Source organism: Dinoponera quadriceps, unplaced genomic scaffold (assembly GCF_001313825.1).
Source record: "Dinoponera quadriceps isolate SergipeBrazil2010 unplaced genomic scaffold, ASM131382v1 scaffold1527, whole genome shotgun sequence".
Classification (NCBI taxonomy): domain Eukaryota; kingdom Metazoa; phylum Arthropoda; class Insecta; order Hymenoptera; family Formicidae; genus Dinoponera; species Dinoponera quadriceps.
Genome location: NW_014555734.1, coordinates 15,189 through 37,744, shown reverse-complemented (window position 1 = coordinate 37,744; position 22,556 = coordinate 15,189). Strand labels below are relative to the sequence as shown.

At 45.9% G+C, this 22,556-nt stretch overlaps 1 protein-coding gene across 1 annotated transcript in view; it reads left to right on the top strand.

Annotated features, from left to right (window-relative positions):
- Positions 1-22,556, top strand: part of LOC106745297 (roundabout homolog 1-like) — a 114,747-nt gene that overhangs the window by 77,009 nt on the left and 15,182 nt on the right. The window contains exons 3-6 of the mRNA XM_014620781.1: positions 12,197-12,350; positions 18,301-18,431; positions 19,662-19,928; positions 20,768-21,048. Coding sequence (XP_014476267.1) covers positions 12,197-12,350; positions 18,301-18,431; positions 19,662-19,928; positions 20,768-21,048 — 833 coding nt within the window. The remainder of the gene's footprint in view (positions 1-12,196; positions 12,351-18,300; positions 18,432-19,661; positions 19,929-20,767; positions 21,049-22,556) is intronic.

The following is a 22,556-nucleotide window of genomic DNA, read 5'->3' as shown; positions in this document are numbered from 1 at the left end:
GGGAGGGAAGAGAGAGAGAGAGCGCAGCGTGGTGGCGATGCAACGCGCAGCACGCGGTCGTGCGAAGAACTCTCCGCTCCGCGGGCATTTGCATTGAATACTCTCTTACCTTTCTTGCTCGCCTACCTGCGACGGGCGGGCAAGAGGAGGGAGGAGGAGCCGCTACGCGCCGGGCCGAGTCTCTCTCCTTGTACCATTGTGCTTATTTATGCACTTTAATTATATCGAATATGGTATGTGCGCTCGAAAACGACCGTGCTCTCTCGGTAGCGCGCGTATAAAAGCGCGTTCGTTCGTTCGTTCGCGGCTTCTCGTGCATACGAACGCGTGCTACCTCGGAGCGCCTCGGAATGCGGGCTGCCGGTATGTGCGCGAGCGAGAGAACAACATCTCCGAGGCCGATATTAGCAGCAGACTTCGCTAATTTTTCGCGCCGTGAATGGCCCCTCGACCAGCGGATACGCGCGCAAAGAGTATACGTACCGTGCGTATGCACTCTTTAACCTTCGACCCACCTTTCGATCTCTATTCCGAGCGGCTATTCCGATTCGACGGTGTCCTGTAAAAGCGTCAATTCGCTACGCCAGCAGTCTGGCTGGCCGTTCGATCGACCGACCGACCGACCGATCGACCATCCGTCCGCGTTGTCTCTAAATGAAATTTCCAATCGGGAAGTTAAACGAGAAGTTTCCGAGCGGATTATTCGATCGAATCGAATAGTTTCGGTAAAAGTGCCGCGACCCGCATACGCGCGCTGCGAGATCGCCGTGGAATTTCCGTACCTCACGGCGATAGGCCGCGCGTTATCAAAGACAACGCTCGCGCGCGTTTCATGAGAAGTGACGGAGAGAGAGAGAGAGGAAGAGAGTTGGGATTAGAGTTAGTTAGAGGAAGAGAAGGAGAAACTCGCAGTCGGTGTTAAGCGAGATACAAACGAGAATTCCGACCCGATGTAACCCGTTTTACCCGGAGACGTTCAAATCTCACTTATCGCGCTTGGAACACGTGTGTGGAGCGGATTTTTCAATTAACCCCGTTCGTCGAGCACCAAATCCTCCGAGCAGATTCTTCGGTTAAATAAAGACCAGGGATTGGATCCGAACACCGTGGTGTGATGGTGGCGGCAGCGACGGTAGTGGTGGTGGTGCTACTGCTGGTGATGGCCAGTGTGAGCTCTACCCTTTAGTCGCGCGGACCTCGGGTCCTTTTCTAACCACTAACGATGGGTTTCATACGAGGCTGGGGATGTACCACCGTAGGACGCTCTCGCACGGTAGGACCACTAATGATTTTAAACAAACGTTGCGCTACCTCGCCGGAAAACAAGACCACGGGAAACGTCGGACGTTTCCCTGTCCGCTAATTGGTGGACTCGATCTCTCCGCTCGAATCGATCTTCAAAGTGCTCCTCTCTTCCTTTTTCCCCTCTGTTGTCCCTTCTTTTCTCTCGTTTTTACGTAATTTTAGCGAACACGTGCGGATTATCGCAGATTTTTCACACACACACACACACACACACACACACACAGAGATACAGAGAGAGACGTGAATCGACGTTGGTTTTCGCGGGAACACCTGAAGGATCGGGCGATTTTGCTCGTGTAGTAACCGTGGTACGTAACATAAATTGAAATCGCCGAACCGGAAGGGGTTAAGAATCGCATTTAAAAGTTCTCGTTCTCACCTAGCCAGATAACACGTTAGTCGCGCGCGTTATCGCACCTCTGCTTGCCGCGCGGCGGCGGTTGCGTGAAAATACAGCCGAGGGGAAGGGGGGCGGTTCTTTATCAAAGTTGGGAAATAAACGAACGTGCGATACTAATACCAACGTACTGTATAGAGTAAACGGCCGGTTGCATTAACGGCACGCTAACCCTAAACACACATCCCTAAGCGGGCCAAAATGTTACGAGAGTTGCGAGTAATTAACCCTTTCGTCAAAGTGGGCGTATATGGTGTGTTGACGTTGATTCGTAAAGGGCGTATTACGCCCTCACCCCCCGGGCTATGATTAAAAGTTGCAAGTTGTAATTTTGACGTTGAAGAGAGAGAACCTTCTCTNGCCCTTTCTTTGTAAAATTAACCGACGAGTCAAACTAGTCTCGCAAAAAGAGAAGGATCGCGCGACGCGGAAGTAGTACTCGAACTTTGCTTTGCTCACCGGAAACGCTAAACGCTGCTGTAGGGTTGCAGGAAAGTAACGGGTAGTACACTCTTGTAACACCGTTTACCGTTACAAAAGTTACTTTTTATCACTAACGATTTAGTAACTGCGTTATTATTTTTCCCTTTTCGTTAGTAACGGTAATAACGTAATTGCATTTCTCGGATAATAGTAACGGGCATAATCGTTGTACACAAATGCACTTTGCAAGCGTCGACTACACGTACACGATGTGCTGCGTAGCAGCGTATCGCAAAGAAAGCTATCGAAATTTAGAGAAAGGGTAACAATCACCACAACGACTTCGTTATTTCTTGAATAACCGAAGTCAGTGGCCAGTTATTTTCTCAAAATGAGCAGCGGTAACGAGTCGCCCTTTTCAACAGCTGAGGAGTAACGGGGTCACTTCGAGAAGATAACTTTTCCAAGCCGGGCCAAATGAAATTTCAAGATCCGCCGAGGCCCCGCCCGGTTGAAACTCATCGAAACGTTCATAGTTATTCGCACACGGGTCCCATCGACGAAGGGGAAGAAAAAATGTGAGCGATCGGTCAGCCTACACCATTACGGGACGGTACCAGATCGCCCGGAATCCTCCGTTATCCCGATCGCTTTATTCTCTCTTCCTCTCCCTTCCTCCCCCGTTTCCCTCGCTCGTCGTTACATTCCCGTCATTTGCTACGCGGCGTACCGTCCGGGCGATCTTCGAGCTCTCTCCCTCTCTCTCTCTCTCTCTCCCCCTCCCACCCTCCCACGATTCTCCCTTTCGGTCCTCCAAACTGGTCAAGTGCCGTGCATTCTAGCGAGCGAGGGAGTACAAGCGTTCCTAGATGTTTCTCGGTCCGCAGCCGTATACCGACGAGGGGTTGGCCTCTCCGTGTCCCCCGATCCCTTGTCGCGCGCAGATGGTTACGCTACGTACATGCCTGAACGTCCGTTGCTCGCATCCTCCTCCTTCTCCGTCATTGTCGTTACGCGTACGGTGCGTAACTAAAGCGTAACTCGCGGCGAAACCCGGTGAGAATGAAGATGCGCGCAACACGCGGGCCTTCTTTGCGGAGGGTGCGCCGTCCTCGAATTTTTCGGTCAACGATAAGGATTCGTAAGTCGCTGGTTATTATGGGCAACTGCTGATTGAATATCCGGAGCCCTATTCTGGACGCGTAGCGAACACTAAGTGGTGCCCTTTTAATTCAAAGTTTCGTCTTTCCGATATGAACGTCACGTTGTTTCAGCTTGAGAGTCACAAAGACATATTCAGCGTTCGATGCGCGCCCGGAACAGGGTCCTCGGTAATCTGAGGTCGTTGGCTACCATAGATAACTGGCAATTGAATATCTGAGGCCCTATTCTGGACGCATAGTGAACACTAAGTCTGCCCTCTTAATTCAGAGTTTCGTTTTTCCGATATGAGCGTCACGTTGTTTCAGCTTTTGAGAGTCACGAAGACATATTTAGCGTTCGATACGCGTCCGGAATAGGGTAATCTGAGGTCGTTGGCTACCATAGATAACTGGCAATTGAATATCTAGGACCCTATTCTGGACGCACACTACATATGCCCTTTTAATCCCAAGTTCCGTTTTTCCGATATGAGCGTCACGTACGACGTTGTTTCAGCTTGAAAGTCACAAAGACGCAGCGTTCGATGCGCGTCCGGAATAATGTCCCTGCTAATTTAAGGTCGTTGGTTACCGTAGATGATTCAATACCCGAGGCCCTATTCTGGACGCATAGCGAACGCTAAGTATGCCCTTTTAATCCCAAGTTCCGTTTTCTCGATATGAACGTCACGTAGACGTTGTTCCAGCTCGAGAGTCACAAAGAGTTACATATTTAGAGTTCGATGCGCGTTCAGAGTAGGATAATCCGAGGTCGCTGATTATCGTAGATAACTAATGATCGAATATCCGGGGCTCTATTCTGAAGGTATAGCGAGAGGCTAAGCATGCTCTTTTAATTCCAAATTCCGATTTTTCGAAATGAGCGTCACGTACGACGCTTGTTTCAGCTCAGAGAGTCACAAAAGACATATTTAGCGTTCGACGCGCGTCCGGAATAGGGGCCGCTGATTATCGTAGGTCGCGACGCAATCAGTCGAGAAAGAAGCAGTCTCTCGTTGCAACGGGCGTTCGAGCGTATGACGATTGTATCTCTCGGCAGTTGCGAGACAAACGGGGCTCCGGCGTGGTTTCGTGTTCGCAAAAACTTTCACCCTGTTCTTTTGAAGAGCGCCGCGATGCGCGTCAGCCGAGCCTTCGTCACGGCTTTCGTGCGACACCCCGTGGGGTATCGCCGCAGCACGTGCGCACGCGCTCGCAAAAAGAGTGCGCGACGCTCTCATTAGCAGTTGGCTCTCGTGGTGGTGTACGTAGAACAACGGGGGATAGAAGGGGAAGAAAGGACCCTTCAATTCTTTCGCTCCAAATCCAACATCTGTTAATTGGAGGTCGTTTGCCTACGCACCTACCACTCAGCCGGTCTCCTCTCCCTCTTTCTCTCTCTCTCTCTCTCATCCCCCTTTCTCCCTTTAGAGTACCGCCCGCTGTCTCATTACCGCGAGGATAAGACTCGGCCGCTTATCCCTTTGGACGAGTAGTTAAGAAACGGCGGAGTAGGCAGGCGGTGGAGGTGGGGACGGTAAAAGGAGAGGTTAAAGCGGTAGAGAGCAGCGATGAGGCGCGACTCGTTCTCGCCGGGATATCGCTTTTCGCGTAGTCGAGCTCTTCTCTTATCAAGCTCTTTTTCAAATCGCTCTGCACGGCAAGTCGGGACGAGCTGGCGAGCACCTCCTCAGTATTTCGGTGTTGGAATTTCTCCGGTAACCAATTGTTTCGTGCGACAGTATATACAAAGATAACAGAGACAACCTTCCTCTAGATTTTTATGTGGAAAACAATTCTGCAAACCGTATATTTTTCTGTAACAACCGAAATATTGTATATGCCTGCGTCGTGGCCCGATTCAACCCGATTTGTGGTTAGGATAAATCTTTCGCGTGGAAGGTTTAACCTATTGAGATTGTTGACCATTGCTGAATTAATCACTAATTAGTGATTAATAACAGAGTCATCGCTAATATGCGTCAAGTTTCAAAGAGATATTCGAATATTTCAGAGTAATCTTTATATCAAGTGCGGTGTTGATATACAAATGAAATATGAAATAAAATCAACAAAAAAATTGTGAACTACGGGCAAATGCGAGCAGGAACGCCGATCTCGGTGCGCAATCAAAATTTAATAATAAATGCGCGCGTACGGAATTTAATATATGATAAATACGATTTGGGATATTATTAAATTTTGGTTGCGCACCGAGATCGACATTCCGGCACGCATTGCCTATAATTCTCTTTTGTTGATTGCAAATCGTCGAGCCTTAACCCATTGTCCATTTTATAAACAGAATCACTCTCTCTTTCACCCGAAAGCTCGCGTTTTGAACCAAAATGACCGAAAGCGAAGGTTAAACGGCACTGGATGAAAAGAGCCGGTCGACAACGGCGTTGGAAGAGAAACGACACGAGCGTCGAAGAAGAGAGTTTCCCTCACTCGACAACGTGTTCCCCGAAAGAAGAGACTATCTGTTCCGATACTCCGTGGCAGATTCGTCGGTAACTTTTCACCGAGGAACCGGTGAGCCTCGTTAGACGGCTGACGCGAGACATACAGCGTGCGCAATATCGCCGTCGCGCTCCGGAATTAGTGGGCGAAGGGGGGAGGGAGGGACGGTATTCTCGAGCTGAACGAAATAAGAGGGGCCGGTTACTATCGGTTTTACGAGCTTTAAAGCACCGAATGCTCGTCCCGCGCCGAGGTAACCTATCGCGCTTACTCTCGCGCAGTTTTCCCCCGTCGCGTAAACGTCGTTATTACGGAAACGTGGATCGCGTCCCAAGACGACGACGACGCAGTCGGCGCACTGGCGTGCCTACTTGTACCTAATTGGACTGGAAGCACGTAAACTTGGATTAGATTTCGCCGGAGCAACTCAGCCGCCAACTGCCGCCAACTAGCGTCTTTAACTTCAAGCCAGCTCGCGGGAGCACCCACGGAAACGCGTAGCCACTTCTGTTGCAACGAGGTTGCAGCGAAAGACTCGGGCGAAAAGCTCCAAGAGGAGCTTCGAGGGTGCTATTAACGCCGATATCTTGAGCACGGAGCACTCATAAGGCGCGCTTCGCGAGCGAGAGAGAGCGGCCAATTCGCGGCCCGCCAAACGCTTTTTGTACTACTGAGATGCAGCAAAAAGTCACTCCACGATTTCCCATTGATATAGCCGGTTACTCTTTAAATTTCTCGGGGTGGGATCCCACTCAAAACGAGTGAGCATTTAATCGGAGACACCGATGAAGATATACCTACCATTCGGAATCACGGGAGTTAATGGTTCGCTCAAATTTACACGGAGAAAATATTGTAGTGAAAATTACAGCGTGGCAAAAAATCTTAAATCAAGATATTCTCATTTATAAGCAAGAATATTATAATCTTCGTGACTAACTCGCGACTCGCCAGATGGTTTTTACATTATTCGTTACGGAAATGCAGTAAACAATCGTTTCACGATTTTCCACTAGCGTGGTCAATATCCTCAAAATTTCTCCGGGTGAAATTTCATTCGAAACGAATGAGAATTCACTTGAAGTGTACCGTCACTCGGGATCGCAAGAGTGAATGTTTTACTCAAACTTCGAGTGTGGATTCCTAAGCCACCAAAGCGAATAAATATTTCAATCGATCAAAGCGAATCTGTGACGGTGGAGTAGCAGTAGACGGCAGAATTAGATTCACCCTTCAATTTTGAATAGGAATATTCACTCGAAGATTCCGAGTGAAAAATTTACTCGAACGAAAAGTCACTTTGCTCTGAATAACCCAGCTTTCTTTCGGTTTATCTTTCCACTGGGAGAATTCACTCGAAAAAATGTGGAGAGTAATCTAAGGCCGGTATTCACTGTCAGATCTTATACGTAAAACAGATTTTACACTTAGTCTTAAGTTCATTTGCAGATGCTTCGTGGCCAATGAAATGAGCCGTCTGAATGGCATCTGAAAGTGAACTTAAGACGATCTTATACACTGAGAAAAAGATTTCTTCAAATTTAATAAATTTTATTGCATCCGAACAAATTTCATCGTCGGCATGCTCCAAAGAAACTAATGTTTCGATTAATCTTATCTTAAATAAAGTATCTTTATCTTAAATAAAGAATTTACTCGAAACGAAAGGTAATTTTCGTATAAAAATATTATCTGTTTCATTTCACATATTCATTGTAACCAAATAATATTTAACTTGGTTAAAAGATATTATTTCAAATAATGGCGTTCTTTCTGTTAAACAATAGGGTTCTCTTGAATGAGACAATAAAATTCTTACTCAGATAAATAATATTTCGTATAAATATATCTTAATAAATAATTCTACGAAACAAATCTTAGTCAAAGAAATAGAAATGCAAAATCTAGGGAATAATTTTCCTCTATATATGTAAGATCCGACCGTGAATAAACCGGTCTGAGAATCACCCGGCAAGCCGCGAAAAGTAACGCGGCGAGTCGCGAATTAGCCGGGCCCGCTTCCACCCCTTCGGCCGGCCTCACCCTTTCTTCCGCGCGATCCTCGCTCCCGGGAAGGTTTTCGTGGGGCGCTCGCGCCTTCTCTCGCGTAATTAGCCCGAGCCGTGACCGTCAGATATTATTCATTACGACTGGATGCACGCTTCATTAACGGCGCATTCAGCGCCGCCCCGATGATAATACGGCGTCATCGAAATTCGCTCGATACCTTGGTCCTCCCGCTGGAAACCATTAGCTGCGATCGCTACAATAGCAAATTAACAGCATTACATGGAAGGGAAGTGTGCGTGCGTACTGTCCGGGAACGACCACACACAGTGTGCGTGCGTGCGTGCGTGCGTGCATGCGTGCGTGCGTGGTACGTACGTATGATGCGGTTCACGACGACTAACGACCCACGACTCCGGGAGAATACACACGTGTGTCGATTGTGGTAGCCTATATACGATGCTCGGTAGCGGCGATAAAACGAGATCCCCCCTGCCTTTTTTCTCCTTCCTTCTCTTTTTTTTCGACTCGAACGAAGCGAAGTATCGATTATGCGCGCGGCCGTCGGCACAGAAAACGCGGCGATCCGGGATGGAGCGCGATGATATCGACCGCTCGCTCGCTCTCGCGGGGAGACACCCAACAAGGCCGCTCGCGCCTCGACGAGAGGAGAAAAGTCTTCTGCCGCGCGAGAGCGGACTTTTTTTTTTTAGTCCCCCGCGCTCCGGAAGTGCCGCTGCAGCGAGGCCATTCAAAATTTCTGATAAAACTCGCGGCGCCTTTCAGCTCTTAAATCAGTTCTTAAACTAGCGCGACAGCGGTTTACAATTTAAATTTGAAGCCCGAAAGAGCGCTCGCCGCGTGTCTCCCCGAGTATCTCCGAAGACATTTTGGCCATTTTGCCGCCGCTACGGCGACCCCTCGGGCGCGAAGGGTTGACAACTCGTGCTCCCTGGGGCGTACGGGAGGGAAAGAGGGAGAAGAGAGGGCGAAACTGACCACCATCGGAGCGCCGCATCGGAAAGAGAGAGAGAGAGGGCCGAAAAGCCGCCACGCAACGGTGAGTGTCGCGGCGGCGCCTCGAAAAATGGGATCGCGTGAGAGAACGAGAACCGGTGGCGCGCAGCGTAAATAAAGCGCGCTCCTTACGCCGCTCTCCATTCCTATGTAAATGCGAGCGCGCGGATACGTACCGACGACCAGATAATTTCACGGCGCGCGCGGTCTAATTTTAGCCGCGCGGCTCTCTCGCGGATACACACGCCCGTAATGTCGCGACGTTCGCGCGCCGTCCGACCGTGTCGCATTATCGATTCGAGTCAGGCATTACTCGCGCCGAATGCAAATGCGAGATTCGCGCACGGATCGAGATTGACCGTTCTCTCCTTTTTTGCCCCCCTCTTACTCCTCTCGTTCATTTTCTTTTTTTCGTCGTCCTCGTGGCTCCGGCGACGATGATCGGACCGAGAGAGAGAGGACTTCGCGCGCAGAGGCAAAGACCGGCTGAAGTTAATTCGAGACGATTCCGAGGCGCGTTTTTCGCGACAATCCGACCGTTTCGGGAAAGATAGGATTTCTCCGCAGCGCGGGGATTTCAAAACGCGATTTACAGCGGGGAGGAATGAAATTCGCGCGGAGTCGCACCGAGATCGCTCGGCGTTTCTCTCGTCGGAGGATTGAGACAGTGCAGCGCGCGGCAGCCTCGAGTAATCCGGAAACCTCCGGTTATAAAGGGCGGCGCGATTCTGATTCCGTATGCACCGTGTACCTATTTACGTGACGTATATCTGGCCCACGGGGACGCGGTCCTCATTTTTCACCGTTGCCGCGAGCGCCCGAGCTCAGCTCAGCTATGGGATTCACGTAAATTCGGTATATACGAGTCGTGGGATATATATGGTGCGCGTAGACTTGGAAGAAAGCGGGCGAACGTGGAGAACGAAAGGAAGGCAAGGGTCCCGACCTTACTCGTCGACCCAGGGAAAGTTTACAGAGTGCTACTGCGACACGACGAAAGGGGTTGAAAGCTGGACCCGAGTCGACGACGACGACTCGGCGGCGGCGACGGCGGCAACGACGACGACGACCCTTTAGCCCTCCCTCGTTCTCTGAGAAATTGCGTTACATTTGATTCACGTCGGAATCGTTAGGGGTCCCGGGATCCCGAGATAGCGACCCACGTTTTTCAAACCGTCCTTGCCGTCTACGAAAGCACCCCATCTTCCCCGCCTCTCCCTCTCTCTCTCTCTCTCTTCCTCTCTCCCTCTTTCTCTCGCGGCCTCTACCTACCCTCCGTTTGTCTCAAATTTCAATTCGTAGCTTCTCCGGTTCAGCACGCGGTGGGCTTCCAGCTCGGTATGCGCTCCTCGTACCACTCGCGTGTCATTTCAGGCATAATCCAGACTCGCTAATGTACACTAAGCTTCCATAAAGCTTAGTGTACAAAATTACCATTTACTAGGCCAGAATTTAGAAATTTATCCGGATATAATATGATATGATACGTGATGATATGATGTTAGAATATATGATATGATGCGATGCGATACAGTTTAACTGTTAAAATGACAGATTAGTCGAATAAAATCGATATAATGTATCTATTTATTTACGGGAAATATCCCTTTGGTACAATATGTTTGACAAACGTAAAAAGGAAAGAAAATAAAAAAGGAAAAGGATACGACCTATATAAAGTACTAAATAAATATATTAGTATGAAAAGATACAATGATACGAGTACATTAGAATTTTTTGAGACGTGTTTAAATTCAAGTAATCATTAACGGCGCTTCTAAAATAGAACAGTGACGTAATAAAAGTCAATTGTATCGTCGAAATTATTAGCGAAAATAGATACACGAGTGCACGATGATATCCGATATTAAATGGAGGAAAATGTCTAAGAAATCTTACAGGGATGTTAAATATAATCATGGTTAGAGTGCTCAGACGGTCAATTGATCTTCCAGTTTCAAATGAAAACAGTAGATCAGTCAGTTTCCTCCTATCTTCAAGAGATACAGGATTTAATTCGGTGAAAATGAATCTACGATTATAACAGGTGATTGGTTAATTTAAATTAAAGCTGGTCTCTCTAAGAAATTGGTTTTGCGCGCGTTCAGTTGTATAAGTATCGATTGGCAGCTTTAATAAGGAGGCCAGATTATAGAAGCGTATTCAAGATATCGCCTCATCAACGCACAATATAGAATGTTCAGTGTCTGAATACTTTTGAAGTTTTTAAAGTAACGAAAAAGAAACTTCAATTTTTTATTCGCTAAGGTTGATATCGTCTATATATTTGTCAAATGTCAAGTTGTATAAAACTATAAAAATATTATTTATGTCCAAGTATGAATGCGTTCATAACTAAAAGGAAGACGGAAAAAACGTTGTTGTAGTTCGATGGAACTAGTCGACAACGTCATAATTGGAGTAAATCTTCCTGATTCGGTAGCAGTATAATTGAAACTGATACATCGCGCATCGCTTTTCGATAACTCAAGTCTGAATTTCGATGCTATCGCTATTGAGAATTAAGAAGATTTACCCCAATTACGACGCCGTAGGCCGTTTCTATCGATGCGATAAAGTTTTACTTCGTGTAGTGAATTTTGATCCGGTGAATGTTGAGCCTTTAATGAAATTCTGTGTATCCATATCTGTTTTGTCATCGTGCCACTTCTTTGTTAATTGTCGAAACAGTCTGACCTCTTGTGCATATATAAATTATATGTACATATGTATATATCGTTTATTCATCGGCCTCTGTATTCGTACGCAGACCAATGGAAGCTATTCTTTTCATACGCAAATGTACGGTGCGCACACGGGGATTCCGGGAATATTTTCCCCGCGATAAAACAGATAAATTCGATATATCCCATTCCGCTCGCCCGAAAGACCCTCGAATAACTCCGGGAAATTCTTTCCCTTTTCAGACGCGCTTTGCGAAATAATCGTTAAACACGATTGACGTTTTACCCGAAGCTTTCAAGAAGAGATTTGCCCGTGCTTTTAGGAAAGGAATTATTCGTACGACACAATCGGGCTAATGAGACGTCCGAGAATATACATTCTCACTTTTTAGTAAACGTGTCCCGTTTTGAATTCGTTACGGCGAGTTTGGGCGCTCCCGTTTTTCTACGTGCCGTATGTTCAACGAATGGCTGTTAAAACGCCGGGTAATTCGATGAAAAAAAAAAGGAGCGAGAGAGAGAGAGAGAGAGAGAGCTCAAGTGGCCTACTTCCGTCGTTTTCCAAAAAAGAGAGAAAAAGGAACGAATGCCCTGGTTATCTCTTTCTCTCTCTCTCTCCCCCACCGGCCGTTGTGTACCGCGGCGCGCGGAAAAAGTATCGTTAAGCCCGGCGAACGAGCGGCAAACGCGACGTTACGGGTCGCAACAACGTTGCCTTTCGTAAATACAATGGCGCATCGCCGGCTTGTCTGTTGCAGTACTGCGAGACGAGTTTCGCGCGGAGCCGCAGGACACGAGGGTCGCCGCCGGGGAGACCGCGCTACTGGAGTGTGGACCACCTCGCGGCCATCCGGAGCCGACTCTCCATTGGAAAAGGAACGGCCACATAATAGACCTGGAAGCGACGAAACGGTGAGTCTTCTTTGTGGCTCTCACCCCGCCCGGCGCGTGTGTTGTCTCTTTGAATTCTCGACATACCGAAATGCAGCGAAATTGCGTTTGCGACGACGCGGAAATGCGTGTGACAATTAAATGCGCGCGCGACCTCGCCGACAGTCGAGGGGGCGAGGACGGACCGCGAGGCCTCTCGTGACCCTCCCCCCCCCTTTCTTCTTTCCCTCTTTCTCTGTCCCTCGAGTCTCGTGTGTTCGACGAGGCAGCTGTCGCGCGGAAAGAAAGAGCCCGGAGTCGATCTCGAGCGCGGTCGACATCGCCGGCGGCGAGTTTTCCGCATCACGCGCGGACGAGATAGACGTGTAATTGAATATTAATCCACGAGCGATTGTAACTCGATTCAGACCGCCGGGCTCGGGCACGAATGAGACAACAATAAGTATATTCTGCGCACAATTTGCGCGCGCACCCTTTAAAAGCGCGTTCGTTCGCCGTCGCACCCACTTGGAGCCGCCGGCCCACCCCCGATTAAATTGCTCGCGCGAGCATATATGAGAAAGAGGGAGGGAGAGAGAGAGAGAGAGACCATCTATATGAGAATTTCGCGCTGTGTGTCTACGTAATAATGTCGCGGCGGTAAGAGCAACTTTTACGCTCGTGGGATTACGGCCAGGGGAATCTACTTTTATAGACGCCGGGCGAAAGAGAGAGTTAGAGAGAGAGAGAGTGAGAGGGGGAACGCCGGATTAACTTAATTCTAACAGCAACGCCGGTAAAAGGGCGCCGCCAGAACAAAAAAAAAAGAGAGAGAAGAGAGAAAAAGGAAATCGTATCAAACGCCGCCGCTAACACGCACCGCGCCGGCTACACATGCGCTCACGCTCGTCTTCGTTTTTCATGGATCCACGATTATTTACTTTTACATGTACGAATAGAATATGCTACACGAACGAATACGCAAGTCGAATATATTCCCATCGACGTGCGCATTCCCAAATTGTCACTCGTTAAAACGTTCGAATTAATGTATCTCCGACCGCTGCTGCAGCTCGCTGTACATCGCTTTTAATTAGGAGAATCAGGAAGAGAGCAGCGGGACGAGCTTAACGAAATTAATATTGCACGGTTTCTATTCTCGATGCCCGATTCACAGATTCGCGGTACACCGGCTCTGCAATTTTTATCAGCCGAACAGAGCAAATTCATTACGGAGAGACAGAAGAAGAAGAAGAGAGAGAGAGAGAGAGAGAGAGGGGGAGAATGACATATCGAAATTTGTCACTTGACACGATCAATTATGTACATATATGTACATATATCTATGTCCAGAAAGAAAGATAAGAATCAAAATTAAATTTTTTTTTTGTAATCATAAACTGCTTCCTTTTTTAACCGAAACGCGTTTGATATGTTCATTGTCAGGTGAATTCGGCCAAATTTTTTTCCCGTCTAAATCCATATATATATATTTTTTTATTTTATATAAATTCTGCGAGATATAAAAGACGAGAGTGACAGCTGCAGGAAGGGGGGGGGGAGGGGATCGATATAGGGACGATGGTCTATATTTATCTGTCGCCAGGCGGTTGGCGCGATACAGCCGCGAGCGGAAAAGGACTCGGGAGACTCGCAAATCGGCGGAATACGGCGGCGGAATCGCGTATAAATTCGGCAAGCTACGAATTTCAGCTCTCTTTCTCCCTTCTCGCGGTCTCTCCGTGTACCGGCGTCCCGACGGCCTGTGCGCCCCCTTCCCCTCTCTCTGTCTCTTTCGCACCGAGAGATCGAGCTTTTAAGCATACGCGTACGTGAGTACGCACACCTCGTGCCCGGTAACGACCCACGGCACACTTTCGCCGCGAACTCCACTCACCGTTCGTATCTCGGAACGGATGATTTTTTTCCCCCTCCTTCCCTTCAACCCTTCCCCGCCTTTCCGTCCCGAATCCCCGTGGATCGACTCGATCAAAGTTTCATGGGGCGCTGAACGCCTCTTAGTCTCTCTATCTCTGTTCTCCTCACGAGGAATGTCGGCGGTCTCTTCTCTTCTTCGGCCCTCTCCCTCCTCCTCCTCCTCCCTCTCGAGCGGCGAAACCATTGGAGATAAAAAAATTCTTATTACGAAAGTTCCGAAATGCACGGTAAAAAGTCGCCGGGAGATTTATCCGCGATGTCTCGCGGTGCGATGAAGAAAGAAAGAGAAAGAGAGAGAGAGACGGAGACGGAGAAAATATCGGAGGGGATATAAACGTTTCAATCGACAAATCTCATTGATCGATCCCGCGCGCCGTTTTTCGTGTTCTTTCGCCTCCGTTTGCCGCGGCGGAGGCAAAGTTTACCCGCGCACGGTTTATCGCGCTATTTTGTGTAATTACTACCATTTACCGTGTGTCGTCTATACCGTATTGTACACCGTTGGCTTAACACCCCCGGAGGGGAGGCATATAAGAGCGCGTGATAAACGATTTTCCCGTTTTCTTTCTTTCTTTCACTCCCTTTCGGATTTCCAAGGGGGCGAAGCTTTCCGACACGACGCGAGAATGGAGACATTTTTTCTGGCGGGTCTCGCGCCTCGAAACGAAACGAAGCTCGCTCGCACACATACACATTCGCTCATTCGCTCGCTCACTCGCTCGTTTCGGCGGCTATTTTCCTCTCCTTCTTCTCGATCAATAGGTACTCTCCTCCGTCGCGGCGCCCCACGTGGTCCCCGTCTCCGATCCCTCTTCCTCCTCCTCATCCTCATCCTCCTCTCCACCCAACTCCGGATTTACCGATAGAAGCCCGAAGCCGCGATAAATTAGGACAACCGATAGGAATTAAATCCGGCCGTATCGGAACGCCGAGACCGCTCTTCTCTCTCTCTCTCTCTCCTCCTCCTCCTCCCTTCGAAGCGCGGAACGAGGTAAAACGGAGAGCAGGCAGAACGACGGAAGAACGGAGAGCCGCGAAGAGGACGAGGAGAGGGGGTGTGGGGGTTAAGAGCGTAGGTAGGGGGTAATCGAGTACTACCGGCGCGAAAATTAATTGACACTATAAATTAGAGACCGCGATCGAGAGCTATCGATCGATAGTGCGGCGCGCGGCACGGCGTGTCGTCGCGAATACTCTCCATATGCGAGATATGTGCGTACACCCCCCCACCCCGGTGAGACGGCCGTTTAATCTCGGGGGCGCCGAGGCGATGTGGAGAGAACGACAGGGGGAAGTGGGAGAGCGAAGTGGCGGCAGGAATGTCAAGTACGCAGCCTTGAATACGTTTGCTCGCCTTACGCCCGCGCGTAAATATAATAATATCGGATCGGTGGGCGCGCGGGGCTGCCGAAAGTGTTTCTCCGCACATATACACACATCCCCCTAGGACGGGAAAGCAAATGGGCTGTTGTGCAGATAGGATTGGTCAACAGCGCCGTAATTGGAGCGGATCTTCTCGATTCTATGTAGCAATATTATCGAAACCGATGCCGAGTCGAAATTTCGGTCCTGCGTGAAACTCTGAATTCTGTAATGCAATAGGAACTTAGTGGGTAGTAGCAAAACAGACTCAATTTCAATTCTAATATCAAGTAATATAATTTACTTGTACTCTGATGATGTATTAAATGTTCGTTTTCGTTGTTTTAGCGTGTCTAATTTGTTGAGGGTAGCGTTAAAATGAAATCTGTAGAATTAAAGAGAGAAGAATTTCAAGAGAGAAGGTGACGAGTGTCGGTATCGTCAAAGTAGGTTTTTATTAGTGTATAGGCTATCTAAATAGGTACAGACTAGCCTTAACCCTTTCTTGCTTTTCTTCAGCCGACTCACATAAACAGCCTCCTGTGAGCGCTGTTTTGATGTGTATATATATTTCACATCATTTCAACACACTGTTGATATCGATTACATCTACAAATGCTAGCTAAGACTGAAAGCATAGCTTTGGCAACACCATACGTAGCGTACGACTATTTGTTTTTTAAGCCGTACTCATAAATTTTATATTTAATGTCGCTTGTTTTATTGGCGGAATACCTGAAGATAAACGTAAGGCGATCGTCCTTAAAGATGTATTATATATCAAAATAAATCAAACTATACCATAAATCAACCTAACACCATAAATCAAAATAATGAAAAAATCATGAGAAAATTACAAGTTGATTTATATTGCATTTAAAAGTGACGTCAAAAGTTATTCTACTTTGAAAAAAGTTGTAAGATGGAAGTGAGTTTAATAAGAATTCGCTGAAACTTGCATTGTATATACATTACAATATTATCTAACTCATTGCTCGTGCAATTAGAAAAAGATTGACTGTTCTATAGCTGAGATATTTGTAACTAAAGTTGACACTTTTTATATGTGTTCCTTGAAAAATTGGCGTATTATTTATAATTTCTACTTTTAATATCTTCCAAATTAAAAATATGATTTTAATGAAAAATTACAATGCATATTGAAGATTAATATGCATATATTATACACAAATTTTAGAATTATCGACTATTTTATTTTGAAATTACGGCGATGTAAAATTCATAATTTACAGTAATACTAAAAAATGTATACATATGCATATATTTAAATATTTATATACTTCTATTGCATCTCTATATTAGATCAACTGATGCATAAATATAGTATTGATAAGAAAAATAAAAAATAATATTTTTTTATTCGTAATATTGTGTATATATGTCTACTTCAACTTCGTTTCAAATTCGTTTCAAATTAACATTTATTATTCCGATAATGGATTAAATATATAGAAACGTAATTTTGCTCGATAAATGCTAAATTTATGAGTTGCATCTCTTGATGCACCACTGAAAATACGACACTAATAGACGGTACATCCTTAATCTCGCCGTGAGAGCTTTCCTCAGACTTGTCAATGGAAGTACATTTAAAATTTATCACTAAGAATTAGACCAATGAAATTGGGAACATTTTCATAACAGTATGATCTATAAGATTGCAAATGAAAAGTCGTAAATATTCAGGACGAAATTTCAAGCCATACTTGCATAATTTGAAAATAACTTTTCATCTTTACGATTATGGCGCTATCGGTTGATTCTATCGACACAACCACATTTTCTTCCGTTTACTATCACTTTTTTATTAGAGTAAAAACAAGACATAATTGGCATCGAAAATGGCTGTAATTTGTGGTGAGATCAGTCATTTTCTTCTGCCGGAACAATTAAATTGCGGTGTGTGAAAAACAGTGTGCGTGATTAACACGTTGACCGACCCCTCGATTTCCATCGATCGTACGGGAAAAACTTATCTGGGGCGATCGGCGAAGAAATGTGATTCCAGACACGTATATATCTTTCATCTCGTTTCATTACACTGAGAGAGGAAAAATTATTGATCTCGCTACAGTCATTTGCAGAGCTCGTTATTGTTTTTATAGTTCCTATAAAAACAAAAATAAAACTGTACCACGATGCAGTGTGACCACGGCATTCAATGTGTTGAACTATAAATTTGTTTCCGAGCCGGCCGGTAATTTTTTCTCAAAAATGTTCCACCGATCCAGCCCGGCCGGGTATGCTCAATCATCATTTATTTACGGGAGAAGTATTAGATTTAATACACAAAGATTAACGAGCATCGATATATTATGCGCGGGGGCGGTCAGAGTGGATTGTTTATGCGCGATAGGCGTTCCATGCGTGCGCCAATTTAATATAATATAATATGTATAAAATAATATAGTAAGCGACGCGATAATAATTGTAATAATAGTAATAATAACAAGGCCGTATAATAGACGAAATATATATTTCGAAATCGTTGCGGCAAATCTTCCCCATCGGTCGGCGAGGTGCTCTCTCTCTCTCTCTCTCTCTCATGGCGTTCGCGGTGCCGTCGAGTGTGTAGCAGGCGAGCGGAAATTAATCGTCGTAATTTTAGTCGCCGCCCTTATCGAATGGAAAACGTCTCGCATCTTGATTAATCGTTCATCGGGCGTTTCAGGATAACTCTCGTCGACGGGGGCAACCTGATGATATCCGACGTGAAGCAAACCGATCAGGGCAAATACCAGTGCATCGCCGAGAACATGGTCGGCACGAAGGAGTCCGCGATAGCGACTCTCAAGGTTCACGGTAAGAGCCCTAAGTTATTATCGAAACGCGTGCATAGCCTGTTTCCCCCAATTAGCCAGCACAATGAGGCAGAATTTGTCCGTACATTCAGTTATTATTTATATGCAGTAAAAACATATATTAGCTTGTAAAAGTTGGTCGGATTTTTAGTCATGCTTCTTTTACCAATAGTAATGAAACAGTTCAGTGGGAAAAAAAAAATTAAATTTACTACAGATACTAGTAATTTCTGCCAATCATATATTTGCGTTGTTTCAGTGGGAAAGTAATGATGGTAATATGCATATGAAATTATAATGTTGCTACATCAGAAGTGGTTTTATCGACTGTAAATATTTCACTGAGCAATTATAGTCACAAGTCACTTTTTCTACCATCCAGTCATTTAAGTCACTAAAGAATTCACTGTCGTCCAAAATGGGTTACTTTTTTCCTGAACTGACGTTAAATTTGTAAAATATAGACGTTCTAGATAAAATATAGATATTCTAGATATAATATATATATATATTTTTACCATCTGCTGCTGATTGCCGTTCGTTCACTGGATATTGATCCGTTCTTTCCTTATTATATGAATTTCCAAAGCGTATTATAAAAAGAACTTACTGCATATTAAATTCTCCAAAGATCAACCTAGGAAGATAGGAATAACTTTTTTTTACTTAAATGGTAAATAAGTTATTCCTGAAATTTGATGGGAAAATGTCACGTTTCGTCACTATTTTAATGTCTGAGAGATCATTCTTTGTCACCTTTTCTTCCAAGAAGCAGTCACCATCTCATTTTTTTATTCCGGTGACTGGACGGCAACGTTGTTCAGGGTACACGCTATGTTCAACTGAAATGTATCTGCGCCACCGTTATCCATTGATTTCCGCCACTCTTCAGCTAATTATCCGATCTCGTGTCTGCAAAATGACTCGTCCTCCCTCGAGCCAACGAAATCGTCGACGACCCGACGAACTTTCGCAAGCCCTCAATACACAATACACCCAAACCTACCACGGTAGTCGCGCCGCCTTAAATCGATAGTAATCGAGGGACCACACTGGTGGCACCGTGCATGTACATGTGTTTGTACGTGCGTGTACGTATGTATGGGGGGAGGGGTTTGGAGATTCGATGAAAAGCCGCGAGCAAAAAGACGGGAGAGAGAGTTCAGGAGCAGACGCTGCCGTCTCCTCCCGTGATATCGGAGCTCCGCCAAATCCTCGCTCTGTCTTGCAGTGAAGCCGTACTTCTTAACCACGCCGTCGAACCAGACGATCCTCACGGATCAGACAGCGGAATTCGCCTGCAGGGTGGGCGGTGACCCATCCCCGGATATCATATGGCGGCGGAGCGACGGCAAGATGCCCATAGGTCGGGCGCATATCCTGGACGACAAGAGTCTGCACATCCAACGGGTCGAATCCCAAGACCACGGCACGTACATTTGCGAGGCCGGGAACGGCGTCGGCGAGATATCAGCCAGTGCCACTCTTACCGTGCATTGTGAGTAACTAATCTCCCTCCTTTTCTCTCTCTCCCTCCCTCCCTGCACCTTCGTTGAGCAGCGACCGCTCGACCGTGAAATTAATTACGCGCTCGCTCGGTGCGCTTACGACGCTCAGTGAAGGGGCTCTGCCGAGAGGAGGAGGGGACGAGCGCGCATTATCGTCGCGTATTCAGCGCCGAATATGCCGCTCGTCGACTTTCGCGCCCCGCTTCGATCACCCGCGGACCGTAAAAGCCTCGAACCTGTCGTCGAGCCTGTTTGAGCCCACCCCGGAGAGCCGAGGGTGCGAGAGAGTCTCGAAGCGCGCGGAATAGGCGCGCAATCGCGACGAACGAAACGGACTTTGCGAGTCGCTCGAATAGGGTATGGACTTGGCGATATCGTGGATTTACCAAGCCGAAAGCTCCGATGTGCTTTGTTTACACCGGCGAATTAATACGTTTAATACGCGCACCGACTAGTAATTTTGCATTAAATTCGAATTACTTCGGCGATGCGAACGGTGGCATTAAACATGGATTAAATTGACGCGATATGTCTTCTTAATGAGTACCATGCTCGGATTAATACACCATCATTTACGTGCATTACCGAAATTCGAATAATTTAGTATAACAATATCAGTTGGTGTTCGTATTACATGATCGGCGGGAGAACAAAGCCCCGTTTTTGGCCAGGGTCGACTGCCGACAGTCCGTTAAGAAAAACCCAAGATCGAGGATCAAATCGGACGTTTCTGTCGCCGACGTTGTATAACGGGGAGGGAGGGAGGGGATACGATAGGCGATACGAATATACGTCGAGCCGTGTGTCGAATTTGATTCGTTTGTCACAGCGAAGCCAGTATTCACCAACTTCCCCAAGGACGAGACGGTGAGCGCCGGCACCGATGTCACCATTTCATGCGCAGCTCGCGGCACCCCGAAGCCGTCGATATTTTGGACCCGGGAGGGCTCTCAGGAGCTAATGTTCCCCGGCAACACGTATCAAAGCCACTACACCGTCACGGAAGACGGGAGCCTGAGTATCAAGGGCGCCGTGAGGAAAGACGAAGGCCACTACGTGTGCAGCGCCATTAGTCAAGCTGGTGCCAGCACCGCGACCGTATTTCTTCAGGTACAAGCCTCGTAATATACGCCCCCTCGCGCTGATTCAGTCCTCTCGACACGATTGCGTGTACGCGTGATCGAATCGGGAAAATTTCCGCGTTTTTTTCCTCCCTCCGCGAATATTCAAGTGAATACAAACCGATCTCGGGACAATCAAGAAACGTTATGTAGAACGCATTTACAAAGAGAACTTTTTATTTGCAGTTAATATATAAATGCAATTAACATGCAAATTAAAGACCGGGCTATTTTTTGCGAATGAAATTAAATTAATTGAATATTGGTTCCGCTCGATGGATATTTAATTAACGAGGTATTTTATAAAATAAATCTATCATTGCCCGAACATTTTACATAATAATTGTCTAGTACAGAGTCAGTAAGTTGAATTTATATTTTATACTTTAACTTATATTTTTAATGGAAATATATATTGCATCTCATATATTTTTATATTTCGAAAGGTTTTTAATTAATCTCACGAGTTATTCATTATTTCTTACTTCGAGTCTCAATAAAGAGAAAATTTCTGCTCCGTTACACTGACAGGTGAAACAATTATTTTACAAAAATTATAAATTCATGGAGATAAGTAGTTTAGATATCGTAACTAAAAACTTTCGAATACAAGAAAAAATGCTTTCTAAATAATAAATAATTTTGAGCATGCGAAGTTAAGATAAATATATATACACAATATTACACGAAGATATTTATTTTATGTTTTTCTTATTAATATTTTATTTATATGTCAGTTGAGCTAGAAATGCAAACATAATAGAAAGTGGTGTATAAATACTTAAAAATATACTTATTACATATATATCATGGATATTACTATAAATTGATAATTTTCTGTAGCTATATTTTCAAAACAAAATGGCAAAAAATTCGAAAATTTGTGTCTTGATACTAGTCCTTAATATCACACTAGTTTTTCCTAAAAAAATTTCATTTTAATTTCATTAAAATTAAAACTAAATGTGGTTTAGAAGAATTAGAAATAGAAGTTAAAAATAGGACATATATATCTTTTAAATGGATATATAATAAGATATATAATAGGATATATATATATATGTCTTCTCTCTCTCTCTCTCTCTCTCTCTCTCCTTGTTTTTCAGAATTATTCCAAACACACGAAATTAACGTCACGATATTATCGATATTACCTCTAATTAACAATAATTACCACCTGCTATCTCTGTTGTCTCGACGATAACAGTGATCGTTATAATAGTGTAAACTGGGCGATAATTGGCGGTTCACATCGCTCTTGTTTGTCCCGCGTGTATAGCATGCGAAAACAATGAAAACGGTCCGCAGACGGCTGCGTTACCGGCGCGGAAGACACCGCTAAGATAAATCTGTCCGCGTGAGAGACGAGCATGCACATTAAGTGGCTCGTTTTCGCGATACATATTTATATCATTTCTCGCTGCTTTTCCGTCGGGGTTCTCTTCCGGACGAGTGGAGAATTACCATTCCGGCCGGTGCATCGGTGCTGGTATCACG